Genomic DNA, 27441 nt, shown 5'->3' on the forward strand with positions numbered 1-27441 from the left:
TTTCGGGCTCCAGAACGTACGTTTAGACGTGCACGTGTGTGGGATGTTGCTCAGCAGTCAAGCGGATAAATGTCCGTCCCGTCCCGCGGATATTAGACACGCGTGGGGACTCCCGTCCCTTCTGGCCACACCCTGTCAGCGTAATCTGCCTGGTACGAGATGCGGAATCTCATTATAAAGTCCAAAGTAAACAGCCTGGCGCGAAGGGAAAATGGCCGTCTTTGTAAATCCCACTCCGGTCCGGCACCCTGGGAGTCATGAAGCATCGTAACAGACGTCCTGCCCACACACGCTCGTAGGCGTACGACACTTCCAACTCCCGTCCGTATGGCCTGCAGACAAGGCATTAAAACACACACACACACACACACACCAACGCAAGGCTCGGAACTCTTCACAGAAATCCGAGGATGTTCAACAACGTTCTTCTGGCTCCTTCATCGCAATGAAAACTTGGGGGATTCTTTCATTTCCTCCTCCCGCCGTCCCAGACGTCCTCTTATTAAACGTTCTTGTTCATTCTCGCACATGCGTACACATTGCACAAACAATACAAAAATGTATAAATACATTATCATTTTTCTGTGAAGATCACGGCCTATAAAACGTGGGAGATTTGCTGGCAGGGTCATGGGGTCACGCGCTGCTGTCGCAGTTTGGTTGTTGGTCAACATCTGGAATTGCATGGAAAGCGCTGGTTTTCCCGGTCGGGCGGTACGACGGAACGCCGCTTTGGTACGGACACATTGTTCATGAAGAAGCAGTCCAGCAGATGATGTAAAAATGGACCGTTAGCTGCTTTCCATTGTTTCCAAGGAACAAAGCTACTTTATCAGCGGCACAGGCTGCCATTGTTCGCTCTTCCGGATGGGGCCATTCTGCAGTCCTGGGGGACGGCCGCTGGACGGGCGTCGGGCGGACCCGTGACCCGTAGCAGACATACCTGGACGTGGGACCTGCTGCCCAGATATCGCTTCATTGTTAAACGGTAAACACGTCCATTAACGCGCTGCTAATATTAGCAGCGTTGGGGACCGGGACAAAGTGCAGCCCTGTAGGACAGTGGACATCAGCCAGAAATAGAGTATTTTTAATATCGACCGGGAACGCCGGGCATGGGGAATATTGCTCTTTAAAATGAAGGACATTCCAGACGTGGAACCCGCAGGCTGATGCTCGCGGGGGTCGTTCCTCAGCAGGGACGGTTGGACACCGTGGTTGGACATTCCCTCCAAGCTAATGATATGAATATAAAATTTGAGACGCTGAGCAGGAGGAGATGTGAGGTGTGACCGGTGTCATTGTGGCTCCGACTACCGATGCAGGGGTGAGGGGTGGAGCGACAGAGAGAGAGAGAGAGAGAGAGAGAGAGAGAGTGGAGGGGCGGGGGGCGAGACGGCGAGATTATAAAGAAGCCGGGGGAGGCAGAGTGACACGAGAGAGGAGAGACGGGGGCGAGAGAGGCAGGGAGGGAGGGAGGGAGCTCGGTTTCTCTCTCTCTCTCGTACAGATACAGGGGAGACCGGATCTCCAGCAGCAGCTGACTCCAGACCTCTGGGAGGGGTAAGCGCCGTCTTTTTCACTCCCGTCCCCGAGACGAGCGAGGCGTGGTGCTGCAGCATCTCCAGAGCCTCGGCCGTGGTGGCGTGACGGCAGGTGTAGCACCAGAGCCTCGACGCAGGAGGCCGCACGTTCACGCCGGCTCGGCTGGAGCTGATGCGGGACGTGTCTCTGTGTGTGACGGTGTGTGAGAGACACCAGACAGTCGGTTTGTTGCCCTGCTGGTTTACTGTGTGGGTTTTAAAAATGGCCAATTACCGACTGCCGTGGGTGTGTGTGTGTGTGTGTGTGTGTGTATAAACAGAGAACAAGGACCAAGAGGTAAACCAGGGACACGGGCAACGGGGGACAGTTGACCAGATCAGCTTGTTCAGATCTGAATGCTGCGCCACCTTCCTGCGGCGGCTCATCGGGACGTGAAGAGGATGTGGTGCCGCATCTGTACAGCATCTGTAATGTTGAGGCGCAGGGAAGTTCAGGGGCGCCATGTGTACGTTACCGCTGCAGCGGGTTGGACGGAATTCCAGCCAATGTCAAATCACAATTAACTGGGACATTTGTACAGATTGTGGTGGTTTTAATGAATATGGATGACCTGACAAAAGCACCGGGTTACGAGAGAAAAGCGAGTGTGATGCACAGAGCGTGCATCAGGTGTAGCGGACCATTAACACACACTTTGCATGATTTATTTAGTGTATTTAGTGTATTATTGCTGATTAATAATTGCTCTGCACCATGTTTCTTTTCCGAGAAACAGGACGTCGTAATTACGATATTTCTGTGGGTGATATTGGTATTCTAGTCCGTAAAAAAGGAGTAGAGCCGTATTTATTTATCCCGGTGAGTGTTAATGGGAGCTGTGGTGCTTCGCCGTTTAATCGGGAGAAAGCTGATCATCGACCACACGCACATCAATCCGACGCCTGCGCGGAGCATCGATCCCGTAAGCTGTTCGTGTTGCTATTGTAAGCCAATCCATCACCTCTGGGACGACCTGTCTCGTCCCCCCATCTCTGTCCTCTCCCCGTTTTTATTTTACGTGTCTCTCTTACAAACCCAGTCGCTGTCCGCAGAGATGACGGCCGCCGCCGCCGGTGTCATGGTGGTAAATGTCATTTAGCTTGAGGGTGATCCTCATTGCGGGGAGATTACGAGACTCGGGGGGCAGACCCCACTGGACAAATATAAAGAGGGGAGGGGGCAGGATTTGGCCGAGAAGTTAATGAAAGTCAGGCCTCCGGTGGACTAAGAGGGGCTTTTCAAGTCTGCATCCATCCATCCAGTTAAAGCGGGGAACAACAGAGTGGGGAGACTCTCCCCTTCCGCAACAGGGATCCCCACACAACAATGGTCTCCGTTCAACGGCCCCCACAAGTGCGCGAATTCCAACCGGATCGCGTTCGGGCAACAGGAAATACGAGGGGAAGCGTGGAACCACATGTGCTCGGGGGGGATTTGACATGTGCATTTCATGTGTGTGAATGAGACCTCCCTGAATCAAGGCGGAATAAAAGGCTCAGTGCGCACGAAAGCAGCGTAGTTGAACCTCAAAGACGAATACCGGGGTGCACGAATGGAAAAAAAAGCTGAATCAACATCATAACCAAAAAATCGTTTCAACGGCGTCAGCGTGGGTTGCTAAATAATGTTAATAATGATTAATAACCCTTCGCTAGAGACCCTTACAATATTTTGTGATACAATAATCTGCATATTTCAACCACTGGGTCTGGATGTATGTTCTTCCGTTTGTTATTTCCGTAAACGTCCGCGTTTGAATGGGGCGAAGGGCATGTGGCATGAAAACTGGCTCCATGCTCGGGGAGCATGGGGAGCGTGGTCTCCATTATGTGCTTCCAGGGATGCAGTTCACCTGTCACCAGATAGAGGTGTGCAATCCATCCATGCACCCCGAGGCAGATGAAGACGGTAACAGGTTGAGAAAGAGGAATGAACCCCAATCTTGGACGAGGAGGAAGGGACAAAGGAGCCAAAAAAGAGTGACGTTTACGGTGATTTACAGGAATGGCGGAACCGGCAGTTTATCCGGGTTTAAGGAACAAATCAGCTGTGGACGGAGGAAGAGCCGAGCGTGAAGAGCCAGAGGTTCAGTGGTCTGAACGCAGGTTGGAAATTCCTGTGCAGCCACAATATGTTCACCGGGGCAACGCCACATTGAGTCTGAATGGCCAAATTACCCTCCCACCCCCCCAGCGCAAAGAGGCTCCCCACTTCCGTAAATCAGCGTACCCCTTTTCTCTCGAGCTGGCCTGGGGACAGCGTTTTTAAAGCAGAGGTTACCGTTTGGCCCCATATTTAGGGTTTGGGACCCCTTCAGTGCTCCTCGGCAAGAAAGCAACTGGCTCCATGTGGAAAATCTTGCTTCAAAGACCCCAAAAATGTGACTCTTTCCTTTTCTGTGTCTGTCTTTTAGGTCAGCCATCAGCAGAGGTCCCAGCAGGCCTCACAGGCTCACTGGAAGATGGAGGACAGCATGTGACGGGCGGATATCACCATCTAAAAGGGGCAGTATGCTTCTCCTACACCAGGCACTGGCTCTTTGCATTTCCTTCTTGCTGCTCAGAGCTCTCCCTGGTCACTCGCTGAGTAAAAATGACCCACAGCTGACAGCCCAGCCGGAGAGACGCCCAGACACGCCGGCGAAAAGTCTCTGGAATCGCATTGTGTCCGTCAACATCCCGGAAGTCAAGATACCCCTGCCATCGATCAAAATACCCTTTAGTCCCTGGGGTTCTTCAGCTAAGGCCAAGGCTGACGACACAGCTTCCAGAAGCACTAACCTCAACCTCAGCCCTCCAGCATCCAATCACGATACTTCGTTCAGTCGCAATGAAACCCTTCGGACCGACCCTTTCAATGAGACTAGGCCCAGCATTGAACCCCGACTTTACACCCCTCCTGTCACAACACCCCACAGTCACAGTACTTCTGACCTGAGGTCCACAGGAAGTACCAGATCTGCCCAGACAGAGACAACCACAACGCGGGCAACCAGTGGTTCCGCCAGAGGAGGAACATGGTACCCATTCAAGGGAACAAAGCCACCCTCATCTCAATTCAGGACCATGCTGCCCAACTTTGACCTGGACTTCTGGCCACCACCTAACACTAAACCGCAGAAGACATCATCTAGCACCATCATGGACAGCAGGGTGACCACTGCGGGGAACGTAGAAAGAACCACAACACAAAGTCTGCCAGCTCATTCAGCAGTGACCTATGGATCTACGTCAGCATCATCTAGACTCTTCATGACACCTTTGATAATACCTTCTGGAGACATGCCGGAAGTGATGGTCAGTATGACCTCAGCCACCACACAGCTGGAACTGGTGCCAGACAGCCCTTCCAGACCAACTGAGGAAGCAACGCCCAGCAGAGCTCAACCCAAACCGGGCTTATCTGAGCTCGAGCGCTGGACTCCCGCTTCAAACACTGGTGACAATGCAAAAATGGAGGCCACTGTGCCAGTGCCAGCATTGGCCCCCTGGGACATATGGACAGAAGGTAAGACCGAGCACTTAGCTGATTAAAATGTTGGTTTTCAGTCACACTTTAGGGAAATCTAGACGTCCTTTCAGGTCCTCAGAAGGCTCTCTGGAAAAACGTGCAAAATGTGTTAATGAAAGTTTTTTTCTGCAGTGGCCATCGCGATTATATTGTTATTTACGTAAATGTGCATTTGCTTTAAGTGATTGAAACCGCAGCCGTCAGCATTAGTCAACCCCGCTAATCGGTTAAGGATTAAGCGGTTGTGTGAAAGCCACCCTGCCTATACGGGGAAGGAATGGGGGCGCATCACCCTCAAACGACATTGAAGGAAGCCCCTCGAGATGAGGCTGGGTGGTCTGTCTGAAGTCTGCTTACATAATGAAGCCGAGTCTCTCGGGCAAAAGACGTAGATCATTCAAGGGGCAAAGGGTAGGAGTTTAACCCCGGTCACCAAAGACCTGTGTTTGTAATTCCATTCCAGTTCTTCATGAATCTTTTGCAATATTTAAAATATATTATAGGCACAATGTTTTTGGTGTTGGGATTGTCTTTTTAATGCCACAGCAAACAGTCAATCAATGACCAATAATGGGAATAGGACATGAAGACCTCATGTTGTGCTCGTGCATGTAAATGGGAATATGAATGAAATTTTATATGAGCGTTTCCCCGATTCAAACGTTCTCTTATTTAGAACACGGTTCTTTGAAACATAATCAATTTCATTCCGTCTCAGGGAATTACATCCCTGTTGGTACGGTGTGCTGTGCGTGTGTTAACGTGAGTGTGAAAATGGGGGTGTAAGTGTGTGTGTGTGTGCGGTTTCTCTGCGGCTGCGATCTAAATACCGCCAGCAGACTCAGCAGTCGACTCGTGTCCTCAGGGGACGCCGGCCGCGCCTGCGTTTCCATCCCTTCATCTCCCCGCTCCTGCCCTTGAAAAAGCCCTCATTTGTTCCTCAGTCGGTCGTCCTCGTCCTTTTCACAGCCTTCTCGGGGACCGAGACAATGGCAGCAGGAAAGCAGGATTAAATGATTCCGTGCTGGTCATTTGTGGTAAATTCCCCCCAATTAACGTGGTGCAATTACAGGACCAGGCGACGCTAATGCAGCAGCAGAATTGGACCTTGACGTGTCACCTTGTTGCAGCACAAGGTATAACACCCCCCTCAGAGGAACTCTCCAGAAAACCACCGAGGTCAATTAAACAGGGGAGGGCGGGAAGAGCAAGACGAGGAACATACATGCCACACCGTCCAGTATGGACAGAGGACACATGTCAACATTCGCTCTGCACAATTACTAAAAAAGGAATCAGCCCCTTAGACATCAATAACTATCCATATATAATATAGTCTGGGTCGTACCTGCGTTTCGCCAAACTCAATTATCATAACTAAGCTGTTAATCATAACTAATCTCTATAATCAACTTTACTGCTATAATCCACCTCTCCTCCATCTTGGTTTCAGCACCCGCTTCGATGCTTCGTTTCTATTGGTTGCCTGTCAGTGCGTCGCAACACACCGTTCAACAAAACCTAACTATGACCGTGGTGTCTGTAGAGGATTGTAGAGCAGTGCCCAGTTCACCACTTTATCGCTCCCCACTTTGCTGGGCGCTGCACAAGATCAGACTGGACACCGCGTTCGCTCTCTAATGTTCCTGTCAGTGCCCAATCGGTACCACTCGGCCGATCGTGTTCAGCACTTGTTGGACCATCTGGATTGGGTTCAGGTCCGGTGACTGTGGAGGTCAGGTCTCCACTTTTTGTTAAGTACAGAACTCCACATGTGTTCATTCATAGTTTTGATGCCTTCAGTGAGAATCTACCAACGTAAATGGTCATGAAGATAAAGAAAACACGTTGAATGAGAATATTAATACAAAGTCATCAAAAAGAAAAATTGAGAAAAATTATTCTCTACAATATCAGACGAATCCGTCCTTATCTGTCAACCCAGGACACCCAGATACTGGTTTAGTCCTTACTAATCTCACGACTGGATACTGCAACTCCCTTCTAGCTGGTCTACCTCTATGTACCATCTGACCTCTACAACTCATACAAAATGCAGCAGCACGACTGATCTTCAACCTTCCCAAGTTCTCCACACCGCCCCTCTGCTACGTTCCCTCCACCGGCTCCCAGTAGCTGCACGCATCAGGTTCTAAATACTGATGCTGGCCTACAAAGCCAAACATGGAGTAGCACCATCCTACCTCACAGCCCTTATTACACCTCGCACTGCACCTGGTATACTCCGAGCCTCCAGTACTGCTCGCCTGGTCCCTCCATCTCTGAAGGTAAAAGGAAGACGCTCATCTAGACTCTTCTCCGTCTTGGCCCCTCGGTGGTGGAATGAACTTCCAGCTCAGTCACTGAGCCCCTTCACACGGCAGCTCAAGACCTTCCTCTTTAGAGAATATTTAGATTAAATTGTAATTTTCTTGTTGTCGAACTTTGTGTACAGAATCTACAACAGAGTGAATAAAATAGATGTATTCATAGTTGGGGTCCTAGTGAACCGGAATTGATCTCTTCATCGATGGTAACTTAAGCACGTTGTAAGTCGGGGTGTAAGTCCAGCCCTCCTCCTAAGCCAAACCAGGGAGCCACAGGCTGGTCTTCTATGGCGTGAAACGGTGGATGTCACATCGCAGGACAGGTCATTGATTGATTATCGCGCCCTACAGTTAAAGAGTGTGTACATACACCACTCTTCTTTTATTTCCTTTACGTCGACCGGTCGACCCATCACTGCACTAGGCCACGTTTTAATAGCAATGATACAGAACTGTCTGGAAAGTACCTTCGTTTAAACACTCAATACTGGGTTGGGGCTGATGGGAGTACGAGCTAGATGTAGAAGTATAGACAGACAGAAAAGACACAATTGTGAGATGATCTTTTGTCACACACACTCATAACACTGACTCCCCAGCAGTCCCTTATTAAAATGAAAATTCCCAAAATCCATTGTTCCGTAACACTGTCTAGACGAACCAGCTTAATAGCACGTTGTGGAAATCCTATGATGAAGAGGGAATTGCAGTAAAAGACACGTCGCAAGTTACATCCGGTCGTACCTGAAGGATATGGGGTGGAGAGATGATACAGTAGGTGCCCCGTCTGTGGGGGAAACTGATCTGAGTTCCTGTGTATTAATGAGGAGAGGAGAAGAAGATGCAGTGCATGTTCCCTCAACTTCCGGTGCACCATTGTATTATTTTTACACGCTGACCAGCATAATGTACACAAGTGAGTGTGAGCAGCAGGCATGTATGAAATTTATGAAGGAATATGAATATTGTACAATGAGCTTGGCAACCTCAAACCCCAATTCTGTTACCAAATTAATTCATCATTTAATAATTTTTAATGATTTTTTTTTTTTTGCACATTATTTAGTCAAACCTTTGCTTATTGCAATGACATGACACGTTACTTCATTGTGAACGTATAGATGTTTTGTGCTGCCATTGTTGTAATAAAATGGGAGTCAGGGCCGGCGTTGCTAAAAACAGCAACGCCGATTTTCCTCCTGAGAGAGAATTCTGCCGTTTCCTAGATACGTCCTCATAACCATAAAAAAAATTTTTTTATATTAATTTGTTTCGCCTTTATTTAACCAGATTCGTCCCACTGAGATTCCAGATGTCTCATGCCATTTTCCTTTGTCATTGTCCCAGTATGTCCCGTCTCAATCGACCTTAGTGCCAGTGGTGGCCTAGCGGTTAAAGAAGCGGCCCCATAATGAGAAGGTTGCTGGTTCGAATCCCGACCCGCCAAGGTGCCACTGAGGTGCCACTGAGCAAAGCACCGTCCCCACACACTGCTCCCCGGACGCCTGTCATGGTGCCCACTGCTCACTCAGGGTGATGGTTAAATGCAGAGGACAAATTTCACTGAGTGCACTGTGTGCTGTGCTGATGTGTATTACTTCACTTTGTAAAAGTGTTGTAAAAAAACATTGTAAAAAGCCATTTCTTCACTCGTTCGATAGTGTGTATCTTTATGGAAACAAGAAGATCACGATGAACATTTTGAAAATGCAAGTCTTTTTTTATTATACAAAAGACAGGTAATTTGTGTTAATTTGTGTTATGATGGAGATAATTTTGCTCCATCAGGGAGAAGAGCTGCCATTATCCTGGTCTAACTTCCATTTGACCGTGTAAACATGGCCAAAGCCTGTTAACACGGCACACACATCGATGCGAAGGTTTACACTGCGCCATTTCATGGTGGGGAGACAAAAGGGTGCGAGCAAACAGGACAAAATCTGTGTCAAGATGTGACCTACATCTGCTGACTGAACAAACAGGACTAGATTATGAAGCCAACATCAGTGTCTTACCCTCAGATTCGTAGCCTGACATCAAACTGGGGCTACGTACAGAGCTAAGCTCTAGCTACCCCGTTGGCTGGTTCAAGGCATCCTCATGATTCACGCAAAGAAATAAATGAGACACGAAATAACCGGCAGGTATCTAACCGATCTAGCCCGGTAGCGTGACGAAGAGAAATTCACCACCATTTTAATTATTATTTCACCCAGGAAACAATATTAAATTACGTTGGCGGACAACGCTCAGGTAACTTTTTCAAAAAGATTTAAAAGAGGTTTATTGTCTATTAGACACAATGCACGATATACAGTGCATTGCCCCACATAGTACATTTATAAAAGTATAGTAAAAGTGTGTTATGACAGTCAGGGTTTCGGTAATTTATGATTAACGATTGCGAATAACATTTTGAGACAAAGTTCACTTTTGACGACCAATTACAATGACCGCTACACGGTGAGCCCAGTTACCCTGGCGAGCTGTTCAGTCAGATCTCGTCTGTGGGCACGAGTAATTGTGTACAGCGCATATTTGGGCATCATGAAGCTTGACCTACGCAGAAGTGACAGTTACGTTCATTTCCTAAAGATTTTATTTGCATCCTTCGTTAGTTTGGAGCTCCCTCTCTGGAACATCAGAGTTCAGTAAACTGGCAGGAAAAGTCAACGTAATTTAATGAAAGTCTATGGGCGTCTCGGGATGGCAGTGAACGGTTTTCTGGACATAACGAGGTTGGAAAAACGTTTGAGTTCCACGCTCACTCCCACGTTCTTGGTTTCCTCAGACGTCACCGATGTTACGGATCCTGCACGGCAGCTTGGGAACGGAGAGGTGTTGCAATTGCCGGCTGTCACACTACAGACTACAGGTAATTCATTATAAACTGCTGCCACAAATATTTGCAGGATCGTCACATTATAGGAATTTTACAAATGACATTACATAAAGCATAAATACAGACGAAGGCTGTATTCTCACATTCCTGGTGCTATGACACAGTACTTATGTACATCCAGAATTTACAGCGAGCGCGCTCACTACAAGCACCACATTGCAGATCATCAGGCGTTCTGATGGTGCAGCGTGTCTTTAAAACGGTCACAGATCAACCAAGCCAAACAGAAAGAAAGATTCGAGATGAGTGAGGGGTGGATGGGTCCAAAACCGCCAAAAAGGGAGGGAGGCCAAACTGACTGAATGCACAATTTTCAGCACAATGCCATCACCTGGCACCATGGTGATGCCATCTTCACAGGGTACAAAGAGCGGCTCATGAACCAGTTCTCAGTGGAGCACGTAACCCACATCACTCCAAGCTAACCCATTTCCATTAATAGGCTCGGAGAAAATGATAAAGCACAGGACACTGGACAGTTATGAATGAGTTCATGTGGCGAGTGTTTTCATATGGTTCACAACAACAGCACCTTTCATTCATGAAATACAGCTAAGTAGCTGTGGTCTTCTTTATATTAAAATAATGTGTTTATTGTTGTGTATAAAATATACAATTAGGACATAAAATTGTATAAAAGGAAATAAGAAGATAATAAAATAAAAATACAGAAGAGTGGGAAAAAAACAGTGTATAGTTTAATAAATAAAGATAAAGCAAAAAGAAATGACTTAAACCTATGCTGTCAATTCTACCAGTCTTAGACTGGCATGGTCGAAGGTGGCATTGTCGGGGAAATTCTAAACATCATTACACATTTTAAACGCTGTTTAAGGACCAAAAAATGCCCAGGCTACCAGGGCATTTCATTTTATCTGTGCCTACTGAACTGCACCTTCCCAGTGGGGTTTTTAACAAAGTCAATGCATAACCAGGATATTCCACACCAGTCTGCTTCCTGTCCACTCCTTTCTACTTCCTGTTTGCCCTTCAACACTTCCTGAATAGGGCTTTATGGAACGTTATCAGAGGCCAGACTCCTCACTCTAATCACTTGAACTGGTTTTTGTAATGGGACGGAATGTCCTCACAGCCCACATGCACGGGGACCCAGTATGAATAGATTTTATACCGGAATGAAAAGAGCCTAAACATCAGGCATGACCAACACATAGCATCTGTCAATATAAAAAAAAAAGTGAAGTGTCATTGTGAAACACTGCAGCGCAGCACACAGTGACACGGTGAAACGTGTCCTCTGTACTTAACCATCACCCCTGGTGAGCAGTGGGCACCATGACAGGCGCCCCCGGTAGACAGGACCTTCATAAAGGGGACCTAAGTGGCACCTTGGCGAATCGGGATTCGAACCGGCAACCTTCTGCTTACGGGGCCGCTTCCTTAACCGCTAGGCCATGGCTGCCCGCTGCTTTTACACGATTACACGCCGTACAGACCCGCGAGTCACCAACAATGGCGGGAATGTCCAGGCTGGGCAGCCATCATTACGTTCGCCATCATTACGAATTCAGCGGCTCTAATAAAAAGAAACGCAGCATCCGTAAAAACCAAGCTGCCCGACGGGGGGAAACCGCGGATTCCTCTGGAAACTTATTAAAGGACACGAGGCGGGTCTCAGGGACCGTCACCAGGGCGCGGTTTAGTGTTCTAGTGGTTTTCCTGATTACAGAGGGAGGAAGGCGGTTTTGGTGGAGCGTGCCGGTTCATACGCCTGCAAACTTGTCCACTTTAATCACACAAGCTATTATTTTCAAGACGTTTGTTCTGGGGTGATCAGGCAGATATTATATATTGTTTTCCAGGAAGACATAAGAATAACGAGTTATTATTTTGTCGCAATAACTAAAAATTCTAAACTTTATTACAGTATTTAATTACATATGGTTATTCTGTATTAATTTTTTTTATAAAAAAAAACGGTCATTTCCACCACAATGTTTAAATATTCATCATTTCTGGTAGACATAACAATAGCGAGTCACTGTTGCTGTAAAAAAGAACACAAATCAAGGTGAATATAGGAGGCCTTTTTTCAGCTTTCATTTCCACAACCATCATTTCCACCAGCGCGAAACCTCACCAGTAGATTGGAAAGTCAAATAGAAATATAATTTACAAATGTTGTCCACTATCAATCCACTATTAATTTTATACGTTAACAAATCCAGCAAAGGAAACGCATTAGAAAGCCGCCATGTCCCCTATAAGGCCTATATTTAGCCGCGTGACAGGGACACTTCTACCTGCACCTTTCATCTCGGCTCCACTACCCTCCTTTACTGTCATACGGAGGAGTTACTTTGGGGCAAATTTTATTGATTCCACCCGTTTTCGGGCGATTACGAGTATGAATTTGGACACGTTGCTTTGGCCTGATTGATCACAGTTAGCCAATCCTGATGCATGTTAAATAATCTGCGGTCACCCTGGTACATGTGGTCGACTCGTTTGTGTCTTCAAACAGCAACGGTAACGTAAATTGTGTTTAAATTCGGAAAGTCGAGTCTCCATCATCCTTAGGGCGGTGAAGCAACAACGAAAAAAGAGAAAACTCATTCTGCAATGAGTTGGATACGATGGAAGTAGCAGATGTTAGCCGGGCCCTGCCGGGCCTCTTGTCCTCCACCCAGCTCAGCACGCGACTTTTCTTTTTATTCTGGGTGGGTTCTTCATTTTAAGCGAGGAGCCTGGTGTCACTGCCCTCTGGTGGCAGGAGGCGTTACTACACAGAACCAACACCTCCTCAATAATAAACCCAGAACTCTCTTGTGTTCCAGGAACCACGGCATCAGCCCCTGAATCCTGGAGGACTAGCCCGACCCCCAGCATCTCCTTGCTCCCCGACTGCAATATGGAACGTTCTGGAGTCTGCAACACCTCAGACACCTGGACACCGACATTCCCGGTCAACAGTGTCCTTGAGAACATTAGTACCACACTTACCAACCAGACCCGCAACCTCTTCATGGTGCCAGCCCCACCCATGTTTGTGCCTCTCCACTCGGACTGGAACAGTGCCATGGCAACGTGGGGACTGGCATGGGACGCCCATATTTATGGCCTAGGCGTGGTGTTCTCGCTGGTCACCATCGCCTCGGCCCTCAACCTCCTCTGTCTGCCTCTCTGCTGCCCCTCTGGATGTGGCTACTTTACCCTGGTCAGCCTTTTCCTGCTGGCGGCTGGTGCCACCCGAGCCTTCGCTCTACTGTATGACGCCTACGGCCACCAGGACCGGCTGGCCTCTGCCGAGGCGTCGCTTCTGCTGTACGAGGCTCCATTCCCGTGCCTGACGGCAGCCTTTGGCCTGGTGTTCCTGCTGCTCTCCATGCGCTCCAGGATGCAGCTGTCCTACTCGACCTTCCAGAGACCCTGCTTTCTGGCCTGCCTGGTGCTGCTGCACTTCACTGCCGCGTTCGGGCCCGCGGCCCTGCTCAGGGTTGACCGGCAAGGGACGCCGGTGTGCCTGTTCCTGGCCCTGGTCTCCAGAGGAGCATTCGTAGGCCTGGCCACCTTCCTGTCCGCCTCCTACTTTGTGTTCTACTGTTATGTGCGCGCAGACTCCAAGCACATCTACCACCTGAACAACACATCTCCGACCCCAGCAGAGCGCTACAACCGCTGCCCGTTCGCCGAGAGCCAAGAGTGGGAGCGCGCCGCGGCCGCTGTATGCCTGGCGGCGCTCTTCGCGCTTGCCTGTGCCGGACTGCAGCTCTACGCCATGCTCCACGCTATGGGCCTTGCCGGTGGCCCCGAGGTCTTCAGGCCGTGGCCGTGGTGGACCTTCCAGCTCAGCTGTCGCATTTGTGAGGCCGGCGTCTGCCTCACTTTGGCCCTGGTGGTGGCCCAGCCGGTCTACTGCTCAGACCACTTGCCCCAGCCTGGAAGCTGCTGGACAGAACTGCTGTCTGCCAAGTCCCCGATCCTGCCAGGGAGCTACCAGTGGACCCTGAACCAGCAGGAGAAGCTGGCCATATGTGACACAATTGGACATGGCGAGACGGAGTTTCTGCCGCTCTATACGCTTGTGGATGACCGTCTAGGAAGCAGCCTGAATGGGCTTGACCTGCTCTACCACAGCAACCGGGCTCTGGCGTACCAGGACCTGGATCTTGACCTGCCCGCCTCAATGCTTGATGGAACGGCAACGTCCGCGGAGTCTTCATGCACAAGTGACTCCACGGCAGACCTTCAGCCCCCATCACCAATAAACCTGCGGCGCAGCATCGACGAAGCGCTCTTTAACGAGGCCCTGTTTCCCATGAGCCTCTTCAGCTCTGCAAGGCCCTTCATCTGCAGCGACAACTCCCTTGATGCGCGTGACAACCGCGAGACCCTCTCTGGCAATATCCTTCCCCTAAAGGAGAACCTACCATCTGACCCTGGCTTGTACCGGACGTCCTCCTGCGTAGAAATCCTGCCCGGTGTCCAGAGAGGTGCCGCCGTGTTGGCCATGCCACCTTCCTCCTCGCCTTCTCCCAGCTCGACCTGCTGCTCTTCACCAGACAGCTCCCTCTACAGGCCGTCTCTGGCGGGATCGTCCCTCGTGCTCTGCTCCAGCCCAGAGGCTCACAGCTCGTGTCGCGCCGTGTCCTCCAGGCACCAGGGTACCGGGAGGTACCGAACTCTGGAATCCCAGAATTCCCAGAACGCCCCAACCCAGTCGTCAGAGCCCGATGAAACCGTACAGGAGGAGTTCATCAGCGTGTGCCGACAGATAGACGCGTTAAGCGTCTGCAGTGAAACCATAGACCTGTAAAACATGGCCGCCCGGTAGTACCGCACAACAGAGCACAATCTCACACGGACACAGGCGAAAACTCAAGCAGCCAAACGGTCATCAGTTGGCGTTTCAAAGCGCTTCAGTGTGGACAAGACAACCTGTGGGCTTTCGGATGGGTTTTCGGAAGATTATACGAAGCGGTGATCAAGTGCCAATGAACGCCAAAAGCCAGGGCAGATTTTTTTTTTATAATCTTGACTTCCTGGCATTTATTCTGAGATGCTGAGATTTGTAAACTTTTAAGAGAATAAGAGCTAAGCACTGCTATTAACTGTACTTAAAAAATATTCAGGATACTGTGAGCTAAATAAACTACTGAAATACAAATCCAGTTATTTAATTGTAATAGGAAAAAGGGTATTAGTGCAGTGTAGAATTTTATATAACACGTTGAATTACAGCCAAAATGTATCGTTTGTATGAATTGCTTTACGCTTGGTGCACACCATTCCTGGACCTTCTACTGGAGAACACCGACGTTCTAGCTGCTGGGTGCCGTTGATGATTGTCATGAATCTTGATTTACTAGTGCAGCTCAATAAAAAAAAAAAGTTGGCTGAAACAATGCATATATACAATACAACAGAGCAATCAGTCTAACTTCTTTATTGCTTATAACTGCACAGACTCGCTGTATGTTAAAGTGTTATAAACAGTTAATTACCTTCATGGAAAATATTAAAAAGTGGGAAAAATATTCAGCCAACTTAATAATAATAATAAGGCAAAATAGGACAAGAGGCTGATTTTCAGCCAACTTTATTAAATACATATAAATTCAAATATTGTGGAAAAGGTCACGATACTACATTCCAAATACTAACACTAAGCTGTCTGTATTATAATCATTTCAAGTGCATATAAGTTGACATTTGTAATAAATGATACCTATATGAAGGTTTGTCTCTTACAATTACAAAACCAAATGGTCTCTTGCCCCAATATTCTATTTTTTGAGATCCTACTTTTTGGTTAAAAACATTTTGCAATGTATCTTTCCAAGTGTCTTAAGCTATTTCTGCTCAAAATTCTTATATGCTGAATTTGTATTTATACGTTTTTAGTGTGCATGTTTCTCTTTTTTTGCTGGTGAAATGTAAGTATGTCTAGTACAAGCATACCAGAGATTAATGCTAAATAATGGACTCATGGAAATAAAATCAAGTCTAAGAAGCACTGGACTTTGCTTAAATAAACAGAACATACAGCATTGCCACAAACGGAGATTTATTAATTAGCACAATATGCAACGGAATAAGCAATTTTCATATTAGTTGGCTATTTGGCAGTAAACGGATCACGATGGGAAATGATGGGATTGGGGTTTTTTTCTACGCTTTACAGGCTGGTCACGTTGAGAAATGTTGATAGAACGCTACGTACGCTCAGTGTACATACAGCTTGCTGCAAATACATGATTTTATTTTTCTTTTTTTAGGTTCACATCATGTCAGAAGTTGAGGTAACGTATGGAGCAGCTTGACAACGGCAAGCCGTTCTTCCATTACAGCCTGCAAGGCCAAAAATCACACCGAACCTGACGTACGTATAAATATAGTTACAAAAATATTACAAAATACCACAAAAAAAAAAAAATTAAAAAATCAGGACATATCAAGGCAGTGCCTACGTACACCTACGACCCTGGGCAGGTTTATCTCGTCTATATATTCGCCACCACATGATCTGGTCCAGTCCCACTTCAGCAGACTAACTACAAGCCAGGAGAAAAAGAATCTGCAATCCAGGAGCCTATTGGCCACTCCCCAAGGGTCACTTTATGGATCTTCTCAAGGTCACCAACTCTTTTGAGTTGTATAGGCATTAGGGGGGGGGGGGGGGGTAACCGTGGCAACACCAGGTACATGCACGGTTATACGCAGCTTAAAACTCTTGTGTAAAAACAAGGCTGGGTCCAACAAAAATAAAATGCATGCATATAAAAACCCTTCATGCAAAAGCATCTCCCCATCTCTTTAGCATCAGCCATTAAAGAACAAAATTTGTCAAATTCCAGTTTGAGGATTTATAAATCAGACACTTTGTGACTAAATTAGAAAAAAATTACCTTTGGTCCCAATTGAACAAAAAAAAAAAAAAAAAAAGTAGGGGCAGGGCAGAAGTACAACTGTAGCACAGGCTCCCATGATGCATTTGGTGTCACATGAGTACAAACCCAAGTTTATAAGACACAGGCAGTTCTGTCTGCTCCCCATCTATAAATTATAGACATTGTGAGACAAGAAAAACAGGACACTACTCAACTTACAACTTTCAGTAAACCATTAATAAAATTAAAAAAAAAAAAAAGTAAATTTAATATTTAAAATACTGCTGCATCAACTGATTAATTGATTAACTTGTGCGCAGGATGTGGAACGGTCAGTCGACTGCTTTTGTCTTCTCTGTAAACCCTGATTTTTCATACATAGTGCAAAAAAAAAAAAAAAAAAAAAAAAAACACATTTTCCAGAATGTTGTCTCCCCCTTCTCTTGCCACTAGGGACAGGAGAGGGACAGGTGGTGTTGGGGTGTCAGGTGTCGATTGCGCTTGGTTGCTGATGGGGTGGGGATGCCCGTGATGTGGAGACCATCTCAGTAAAGTCGCTTTTCGTAACTAGAGACAAACAGAAAATGGTAAGAAGTGTCACATTTGCAACGGAAAACGAGAATTAATGCAGCTAATGACCTATTTGCCACTTGAACAGCAACCACTCGCCCTGCTAGCATACGGACATCATTAAACTTCAAACAAGCCTGATTAAAATATATTAAAATGATCATGATGAAGTGAATTTCAGGGACGTTAACATGGCGAGCAGACTACAAGTGTCATGTGTACTTACATGGAACAAAAGAATATCTACCGGGCAGAGAGAGATAAAACACAGGAAAGATTTGACTGTAGACGCATAATTATTTCACTTTGTGTGTTTTAAACTGGTCTTGTCTGTATATGACCAGCCACGGACTACATGAGGAGCGGTGGGCTGAGCTGGAAGTACAGCAGAGGTTCCGCACGTTAGCGCCCCCTTGAGTACTTACGAGTGGAGACCATGCACGCCACCTTCCACCTGGGCAGACATGGTCCTCTTCTCGAATTTCAGCTCCCCGGAGTACATCATTGAGCTGAAGGTACAAAAATACAGTAAACTTGCAGTAAAAGGGAAGGAAAAGCGAGAAATAAAAACCCGACGACACCCACCGTAACACGGACAGACTCTTGGCACCGATGTCCTGGCAGCCATGCTGAATGCCGGCAATCAGGTAGGGAATAAATTTATGGATGGAGCCTTTGTCCTGGACAGAGCCAGACACGCCCTGAGCGACTTTTACTTTGTCCCCCTCGCTGAAAAGCCACAAAAAAAAAAAAAAAAAAAAAAAAAAAAAACGATTATATAGTTTATTGTATTTTTGTTCATATATGGTATTAAATCGTAAATTACAGAAAAGTTCTCATCATAATCAGGTTGGCCATCCAGACCTGAAGTAGCGCTTTTGGCTGCTTGTGTTCTTCTCCATGGCGTCCAGGGAGCCCATGCCTCTGTACTTCTTCAGCCGCACCCCGTCGGAGAAGAAGTACTCCCCGGGCGCCTCGGTGGTGGCCGCCAGCAGCGAGCCCATCATCACTAGAAAGAAGTAATGGTAAAAACCGCCGCGGTGCCACCGAGGCCCCGTCCCCGGGGCGCCACTTTCACTCACCTGTTGAAGCTCCGAGGGCGAGAGCCTTCACAATGTGCCCGACAGTCTGGATGCCACCATCCGCCACCACGGGCACGCCGAAGCGGCGGGCGTACTCGGCCACCTTATACACGGAGGTGCCCTGCGGCCGACCGCAGGCCATGACTGCGAGCAGAAGACCGGTTACAAACTGAAGCCGAAACCTGGAGAGCATCTCAAGACCTCCACAGACCTTCCTGGGTGATGCAGATGGAGCCGCAGCCCATGCCCACCCTCAGGGCGTCGACCCCGGCGTCGATCAGGTTCTTCGCCTGGGCAGCGGTCACCACTGCAAGCCGGAACAGCGGGACGTTAAAGAGAGAGAGAGAGAAAAAGAGAGAGAAAGAAAGAAAGAAAGAGAAATATCCTCACCGTTCCCGCCGACCACCTGCAGCTCCGGGTACTTCTGCTTGATGTGGTGGATCATGGCGATCTGGTACACCGAGTTGCCCTGCGACGAGTCCTGCGTACGAGGCCACACGTCAGGGCCCCCGAACGGTCGCCGGGGACGACAGGCCAGAGCCGCCACTCACCAGCACCACCACGTCCACGCCGGCCTGCGTCAGGAGGTCCAGCCGGTAGCGGTCGTCGTCCCGCGTGCCCACGGCGGCGCCGCACAGCAGCTGCTTGCGCGAGTCCTTGGACGCCAGCGGGTAGTCGCGGTTCTTCTTCAGGTCCGTGCGGGCGATGATGGCCACCAGCTCGTCGTTGCCGTTGACGATGGGGAGTTTTCCTGCGTTGGCACAGGCGGCGGCGTTACAAGGCGGCGCGAGAACGTACGAGCGGAGAGGCGGGGCTCGGCGACTCGCCTTTCTTGCTGCGCTGCAGGATGTCGTTGGCCTCCTTCAACGTGACGCCCGCCGGCGCCACCACCAGGTCGTCCCGCTTGGTCATGGCCTCCTCCAGGTGTTTCCCGTGGTCCTTCTCGGACAGGAAGTCGATGTCGCGGGACGTGACTATGCCCACCAGCTTGCCGCCCATCTTGCCCGTCTCGGTGATGGGGATGCCGGAGAAGCCGTGGCGCACCTTGGCCTCGAACACGTCGCCCACGGTGTGGCGCGGGCTCATGACCACGGGGTCGGTGATGAAGCCCTGCTCGAACCTCTGCGCGAGACACGCGGCGTTCAGAACCGGCGCCAGGCGCGACCGGGACCCGGCGGGGGGGGGGGGACGTCCTTACCTTCACCTTGCGGACCTCGTTGGCCTGGAACTCCGGGGTGCAGTTATGGTGAATAATTCCGATTCCGCCCATGAGCTGCAACAAATCATAAAAAAAAAAGGGAATTACGGCACGAATACAGCGGCGCGAGCTGGAGACGATCCCGCACCGCGTCCACTCGGGAGCCACGGTCCAGAGGGGCCGCGCCAACGTGCCGGGTCAAATTTTAAATAAAAGGCAGCCGCTCTGAGGTGTGCTCTGGTGACCTTTTTCTGGAATTCTACCTTTAAAAAGTAATCGTTTCGGACACTCCGACAGGAGTCGCGTTCTACCGCGCCACCACCGAGAGCATCCTGGCGTTCCGTATCCTGGGACCCGGCCCATCGGCACTAGGAGGCGGCTTCTTCCCACGACCCATCACGGCACTACATACGCACAACAGGCTGCGCCAAAACTAACTGTAGCCAGAGGAAAAGAGGGAGGAGCTTACCGCCATGGCGATGGCCATAGAGGACTCGGTCACAGTGTCCATGGGGGAGGAGATGAGGGGCGTCTTCAGCGTGATTTTTTTGGTCAGGGCCGACGTCAGGTCCTACAGAAAAACCCACAAGTTTTCATATCATTTCAGGCCACCAGGGGGCAGAGCTGCTCCAAAAAATAAAAAAAAAAATACAAAACTCCGAATAAGGAGGCGAGACGCCTCCCTCACACACGCTTATCACAGCCAGGACATCTCCTGTGCACCTGGACCACGAAGATGGACCAGGTGAGGACGACCGGTGGTCCATCGCTACGGTAACGTCACATTCCGCGCGGGAACAATATTATCATAAGCCAACAGATGAGGGGCGGGTCCGGCCGAGACGTTGCACTACGACGTAATTAACCAGCGGAGGTCAGACTGGACGCCTTTCCGGCGTCCTTGTCCCCCTCCGTCTTCACACGGTGGCCTTCGCCGGGGATCGTGTTTGTCTTTCGCTGGAGGAATTTGCGAAAAATCCTCCTCGCTTCTCACGGACAAATTCCCGAGCGGCGTGTGAAAGTGCAGAAGACCAGAAGCAGGTGCCACGGAAACGCTTTCCCACGAGTGAGGGGAGTCTAGAACCGCGTCTACGGCCACGGCGAGAACGCGCGCGGAACCTCGGCCACGTCTGGGCCGTTTTCAGCGCAATGGAGGCCGATTCATGTGGGGGGTAGTGGCCTAGCGGGTAGAAACCAGAAGACCCGGGTTCAAACCCCACTTACTACCATCGTGTCCCTGAGCAGGACACTTAACCCTGAGTGTCTCCGGGGGGGGACTGACCCTGTAACTACTTACTATGAACCAGAAGACCCAGGTTCAAACCCCACTTACTACCATCGTGTCCCTGAGCAGGACACTTAACCCTGAGTGTCTCCAGGGGGGGACTGTCCCGGTAACTACTGATTGTAAGTCGCTCTGTATAAGGGCGTCTGGTAAATGGCGTAAATGTAAATATTAGACGTCCGGAGGAGGGAAACGTCAGAGCCGGCGCGTAAAAATGTCATAAAAACATTTCGCACGTATCAGCGGCCAGAACGGAAAAGATCGCGTTTACCCGCGACACCACCATTTAAAAAGGGGATTCGAACCCGCAACCTCACCCGCCCCAACTAAACCACATAAACTAAAAAGTCCCATTTTACCAGCTATTGTTAAACTACGTTTATGACGACTGGTCTGGGATCAGCTTCCGGACTGTACCGGCACGCTCTGGTACGGGAGCGGGTCGGATGGAGAAAGTTCTGGAATTGTGGAAGCAGCGTGTGAGCAGGTGACGTGGTTCACTACGTAACGCCAGCAGCGGCGCTGGTTTTAACCGTAGAGAAACGTCCCTCGAACGCCCGTACAGGAACTACGTACTTCAATTTACGTTCACGAGCCGCATTTTAAATTCATTCATATGTTTATTTCTTATTCCGTATTCCATTAAACAGGATTTCCGGAATTTTCCACACTTTCAACTGGCGTTCAGGTTTACTGGGAATTTACAGCAGAGGGACCGTCCAAACGGTACGGTGACTTACCACTTCGTCCGAGGTGAAGTCGATAAATCCAGGCAGAATGAGGAAGTCACTAAACACCAGGAGACAAGAGTGGAAAGGGTCAGAGGTCACCTGGAAAGGTCAGCAGGAAGGACAGAAGAGTGACTGGGCGAAAACGTCCAGAGAATGAATAAAGCAGGACATCATGGAGGAGGAACAGTGAAACGACCATGACGGAACCAGCGCTGAGGTCGCGTGTAGTAGAGAACGTGCCGGACGGTAAACAGTCTTTAAAAAGCATGTTTGCGTTGGGACGGGAGGCCGCCGCCCAGACGGGCGTGGCACCACCGCGGTTTGGCTGGCGGGCGTACCGGAGAGGTGGAACCCGCGGCTAAAATAAAAGCCAGGGGGAAGAGGAGCGGGGAACCCAGACGGCCAGCCGACCCCGACGGAAAATGCGTCTGGGCCTGGAGGGCGGAGCCACAAAAACATGCTTCTAGAACACAGAGCTGCGGGTACGAGGCGATTTACATCAACTATTTACATGACATTTGCACAGAAAGAGCTTTTATTGTCCAGGGGAGGAACACCAGAGGAAAAAAACCCGACGTTACGAGATTTATTATTTAAAAGACTCGACGCCGCACGCGGGCATCGTTTGGAAATGAGAAATCTGCGGCGCCGCTAATGCTTCTGGGAAATGAAGCTTTATGGTTACGCCACCATTAAAGTAAATAGTGGATTAAACGCACAGGTTTTATTAACGGGGGAAGATGGCGTTCCACGCCAGGTATAAAGCGTCCTGCCAGATCTGATTTCGTTCGTTAACATCACATGACGGGCCCGAGGACGGTCACGCGCGCCGCGTGGAACTCATTACGGACTCCCGTCGCCAGGGACGCACGGCCATCAATGAGCCCACTGTCCGTCCGGGAGTTCCGCTTCGCGGGTCCTGCAGGCCAACGGGGACGTTTCAGGGGACATCGGACGCGAGTAAAACGAGGCGTGGAGAGAACAGAAGAGCCGTGAAATGGCGAGCTGCGTTACTCGAGCGTCCCCGCGTCCGCGTCCCCGGCGCCGCTGTGAACAGATGGAAGGAAAGGAGCCATTTCTACTCACTTGTACGTCAACCCGTCGCCTTTAGAGCAAAGCTCATCCGCCGTGAGTCCGTCTGCGACAGACGTTTGATCTGATCTGCTGGTTGAAAGCGTAACGTGTTGCCGTGGCGATCGCTCGGCACATACAGGACGGTGGCGGGGTGGTGGAAGGGGACTTACTTGTAGGTCAGGCCGTCTCCGAGAGAGAAGATCTGCTGGGCGGACATCCCGTCCTCCGGCACGTAGCCCGTTCCTCCGCTGATCAGGAAATCTGCCATGCTGTCCATGGGGACGGAGACAAGTTCAGAGGACAGTTTACAATACCAACCAAAAATAATCATATTAATAATCTGAAACGTGGCATAATTAACAGCGGCCAGAACAATTAATATCATAAAACCCACCTCCTTACAATACCAACAAATAATAATAATAATAGTAATAATAATACGAAACTTGGCATAATTAACAGCAGGCAAAACATTTAATATCATAAAACCCACCTCCTTACAATACCAACAAATAATAATAATAATAGTAATAATAATACGAAACTTGGCATAATTAACAGCAGGCAAAACATTTAATATCATAAAACCCACCTCCTTACAATACCAACAAATAATAATAATAATAATAGTAATAATAATACGAAACTTGGCATAATTAACAGCGGCCCCAACAAAGCGCGCCTTGCTTCCAATCCGCCGGCGACACACGCATTTGATACAATAAAACCCACCTCCTTACAATACCAACAAATAATAATGATATTACTTATAATAATAATAATAATAATGATAATAACAGACCCAGCGACACCTAAACAGAACGCGACAGATGTGAAGTGTCGCGATGCCACGCGGTTCCGGCGCGACTCCGCGTCTGAAGGCTTCTTACTCGGGGAGCGGACGCGTGGTGGACGCGTGTTGGACGGGAGGGACGGAGGGACACGGACAGCGACGGAGAGAGGACCGCGGGACGCCCCTGGACGGTTCCCCGGCGCGGTTGCAGGACGCTGCTCGGCCGTTCCGCCGTTTTGTAGCCTGTAGCGCCGCACGTCACATCCGGCGCCTCCACGTGGGCCGCGACCGGATCTTTTCAGGGTCCGATTCTCGGATTCGGATCCCGAACGATTCGTGGTCCAAATCCGGGACTTTGACTGAACTTGTAAAATCGCCATATGAAGTTAAATTCCCGCATTATAACCATTCCACAGTCTTATTCAATTAAATAAATACTTCAATAAAAATGTTATGTGTCTATAAAACTGTAAATATCCGTTCTCCAGAACGTTTGGGGGTCCGGGAGACTTTATGAACCCTCATTCCAGCGAAAATAAAATCTGTTTATCTATGGTACTACGTTTGAGTTATTAAAATGGCCCGAAATCATGTCCTGTCCATCAGGGCGTCAGTGGTGGCCTGGCAGATACGGGATTCCTGCGGAACCAAAAGACACATTTCAACTTGTGTAAGTCGCTCTGGATAAGAGCATCTGCCAAATGCTGTGAATGTAATCGGAAGGTTGCCGGTTCGAATCCCGAACAGCCAAGGTGGCACTGAGGTCCCCGTGATGAAGGTCCCGTCCCCACACACTGCTTCCCGGGCTCCTGTCATGGCTGCCCACTGCTCACCAAGGGTGACGGTTAAATACAGAGGACACGTTTCACCGTGTGCTGTGCTGCTGTGCATCACAATTACAATCACTTAATCCTCACAAGAAGTGCTGTGATTTAAAATATAAAGGGAACCTGTCCAGCTGGTCCTAGCTCAGCTCCAAAATCCAGCCTTTTCATTTACAGCATTTACCAGACGCCCTTATCCAGTCAGTAGTTACAGGGACAGTCCCTGTACAGGGACAGTACAGGGACACGATGGTAGTAAGTGGGATTTGAACCTGGGACTTCTGGTCCACAGGCTACTACCACCCCTTTCACTCAGTGTAATAGGAAAGTGCAGTTTGGCATGTGCTGTTCACCAGGTCAGCCTCACCGTGCCACTTAACGTGCGCGGGCTGTTCGTCTGACGGGCTGTTCGTCTGACGGGCTGTTCGTATGACGGGCTAATTGAAGAGCGCAGCCAGTCGGTTTAGAGATCACTTGCAACCAATTACTTTGCGTGCGGAGGGTCCACCTGGACACAGTAAAACCGGGGACGGTCAGGCGTGTAATTTGCCCCAGAAACTGACCCCGCAAAACTTGCCGACTCACCGGCGGTACTTATAGCACCAGATCGTAAGTAATAATTTACTTCTTGTGCAATCCGACCGTAACCTGACCGCTGGTTAGGGATTTTTTGGTCTACGATTAATTCCCACTGGGATGTCCTGTCTTTGCTTGAGACCAGTCCAGCGGTGGAAAAAGCCACGTGCTTGGTTGAGAAAAACGAGGCCACGTTGACTATGGTGCTCTCCGCTTCGTTCTCTTGGCCCCTGAGGACTCGGGTCTCCGAGGGGACGAATTTACAGCGTCCAGCAGGCCCAGCGAGGCGGCACAAAGGAACCGTCCAATAATAGCAGCACGTGCACGCGTCCTAATGCAGATGCCAGCAGATCGCCATCGTCCTGCAGCGGAACGCTGGTTGGACCGGTTACATCCAGTCGGGCTTCTCGGAACACAGAGCTCGGAACGTGAGACGTGTCCAGCTATGGAACGATGACCTATGACCTGTCCTGTTTTTAACTGTCGCTCGTGCGCAGCAGCCCGCCATGAACTCGCCAAACGTGGGAGCGAGCGGCTGAATCGCATCTCGTCTTATTTACACAGCGGCCCCTAAAACGGGGGATGTCCCCCGTCCCGCACACGGCTCAGAACAGTAGCGGTGACATCAGCGCTGAAGACAGCAGGTTTCTCAGGCCGAGGTCTCGGCGGCGACCTCGGAGATCCTCCTGGAAAACACGCAGCTCTGGAGATAACGGGGTTTCTGGCTTTGAGGACAGTCTGGACATTTGCACACACGAACCTTATTTCCTCGCTTTTTACACGCATGGTGGATATTTCTCGATGTGCATGAGGAATCGGGACAATCGTGGACGGTTTCTCACTATCACTTATTTCCATATTAAAAATATCTCTAGAACAATGAGGGGTAGTAGCCTAGTGGGTAACACACTCGCCTATGAACCAGAAGTCCCAGGTTCAAACCCCACTTACTACCATCGTGTCCCTGAGCAGGACACTTAACCCTGAGTGTCTCCAGGGGAGGACTGTCCCTGTAACTACTGATTGTTAGACGCTCTGGATAAGGGCGTCTGGTAAATGCAGTAAATGTAAAATATAAATGTAAATGAACCAGAAGACCCAGGTTCAAACCCCACTTACTACCATCATGTCCCTGAGCAGGACACTTAACCCTGAGTGTCTCCAGAGGGGGACATGATGGAATTTAAATTACATTAAATAAACACATTTTAAATTGATGTTCTGATCAGGAGAATCCTTTACGGTGCACATTTCTAGTCCCCCTCCTGACCTCTCTGACCCGAAGCCGGCCTGGACGCGGGTGGCGTGGTAGCGCTGGGCCGCCGTCTCGTGGCCGTGCCGGTGGAGAGCGCCGTTGCAGCGGCCCTCCCCGTCCTGCGAGGAGAAGCGAGGACGACTCGGCTCCGTGTCGCCAACGATCCTTCGGTAGTCAAACTGCTGTCCTCCGGCCTCCATGTCTGGCGCCGCCGCGCCGGTAGCCTCCGCCGAGTGCCGAGCGATATTCAAATGACTTTGGATGGCCGGTATTGAGTTTCACCAGGGAGGTGGCGACTCAACAAGCAGACATTAGCGTCCCTCGCTGGGACATGTTCACCCTCCTGGGTCCTGGGTCCCTCTGGCACTCTGCTCCCGACTCGTGGACAAACAAGGCCGAGCGGTTGAAAGAAAGAAGGAGAGGAGAGAGAGAGCAAGTGATAAAGCCCTGAGGCTGGAGATCTTGTCCAGCTGAACAACCTGCCCTCGCTCTCTCCCTCAGTCTCTCTCTCTCTCCATCTCTCTCGCTCTCTCAGTCTCTCTCTCTCCATCTCTCTCGCTCTCTCAGTCTCTCTCTCTCTCGCTCTCTCTCTCTCAGTCTCTCTCTCTCCATCTCTCTCTCTCAGTCTCTCTCTCTCCATCTCTCTCTCTCTCTCTCCCTCTCTCTCGCTCTCTCTCTCCATCTCTCTCTCTCTCTCTCTCTCTCCATCTCTCTCTCTCTCTCTCTCTCTCCCTCTCTCTCCATCTCTCTCCATCTCTCTCGCTCTCTCTCTCTCTCTCTCTCTCTCTCCCTCTCTCTCGCTCTCTCTCTCCATCTCTCTCCCTCTCTCTCTCTCCATCTCTCTCCATCTCTCTCACTCTCTCTCTCCATCTCTCTCCA

The 27441-nt window shown here is 49.6% G+C and overlaps 2 protein-coding genes across 7 annotated transcripts; one reads left to right on the top strand and one right to left on the bottom strand.

Moving 5' to 3' along the window:
- Positions 1-1453: 1453 nt before the first annotated feature.
- prrt4b (proline rich transmembrane protein 4b) lies at positions 1454-15707 on the top strand. The gene is made up of 4 exons (XM_028954178.1): positions 1454-1563; positions 3998-5091; positions 10213-10296; positions 13122-15707. The coding sequence occupies exons 2-4, from the start codon at positions 4095-4097 to the stop codon at positions 15098-15100; spliced, it is 3060 nt and encodes a 1019-aa protein (XP_028810011.1). The 5' UTR covers positions 1454-1563; positions 3998-4094; the 3' UTR covers positions 15101-15707.
- A 1858-nt stretch (positions 15708-17565) lies between these two features.
- Positions 17566-27116, bottom strand: impdh1b (IMP (inosine 5'-monophosphate) dehydrogenase 1b). Of its 6 annotated transcripts, none has more exons than XM_028954182.1 (15): positions 26578-27116; positions 23285-23383; positions 23127-23204; positions 22050-22098; positions 20494-20595; positions 20025-20099; positions 19654-19948; positions 19378-19577; positions 19217-19307; positions 19038-19133; positions 18827-18970; positions 18609-18753; positions 18330-18473; positions 18170-18253; positions 17566-17741 (listed from the first exon to the last, which is right to left on the bottom strand). In XM_028954182.1, the coding sequence occupies exons 1-15, from the start codon at positions 26760-26762 to the stop codon at positions 17720-17722; spliced, it is 1809 nt and encodes a 602-aa protein (XP_028810015.1). In that variant the 5' UTR covers positions 26763-27116; the 3' UTR covers positions 17566-17719. The 6 variants fall into 6 exon arrangements, with proteins under 6 accessions (XP_028810015.1, XP_028810016.1, XP_028810013.1 ...); XM_028954183.1 differs by having other exon boundaries at positions 23127-23201; positions 26578-27115; XM_028954180.1 differs by lacking the exon at positions 26578-27116 and adding an exon at positions 23917-24653 and having other exon boundaries at positions 23127-23201.
- Between the last annotated feature and the right edge of the window lie 325 nt (positions 27117-27441).

The sequence above is a fragment of the Denticeps clupeoides genome, chromosome 15 (genome assembly GCF_900700375.1).
Source record: "Denticeps clupeoides chromosome 15, fDenClu1.1, whole genome shotgun sequence".
NCBI classification, from domain to species: Eukaryota; Metazoa; Chordata; class Actinopteri; order Clupeiformes; family Denticipitidae; genus Denticeps; species Denticeps clupeoides.

What these genes read in the sequence shown, in the direction of transcription:
- prrt4b (XM_028954178.1), top strand. Translation starts at nt 4,095, where the DNA reads ATGCTTCTCCTACACCAGGCACTGGCTCTTTGCATTTCCTTCTTGCTG. An exon ending in CTGGGACATATGGACAGAAG is followed by an intron (nt 5,092 to 10,212) that starts GTAAGACCGAGC and finishes TGGTTTCCTCAG; the next exon opens with ACGTCACCGATGTTACGGAT. An exon ending in TGTCACACTACAGACTACAG is followed by an intron (nt 10,297 to 13,121) that starts GTAATTCATTAT and finishes CTTGTGTTCCAG; the next exon opens with GAACCACGGCATCAGCCCCT.
- impdh1b (XM_028954179.1), bottom strand. Translation starts at nt 24,287, where the DNA reads ATGGCGATTTTACAAGTTCAGTCAAAGTCCCGGATTTGGACCACGAAT. An exon ending in CTATGGCCATCGCCATGGCG is followed by an intron (nt 20,100 to 20,493) that starts GTAAGCTCCTCC and finishes GATTTGTTGCAG; the next exon opens with CTCATGGGCGGAATCGGAAT. An exon ending in ACGAGGTCCGCAAGGTGAAG is followed by an intron (nt 19,949 to 20,024) that starts GTAAGGACGTCC and finishes TGTCTCGCGCAG; the next exon opens with AGGTTCGAGCAGGGCTTCAT.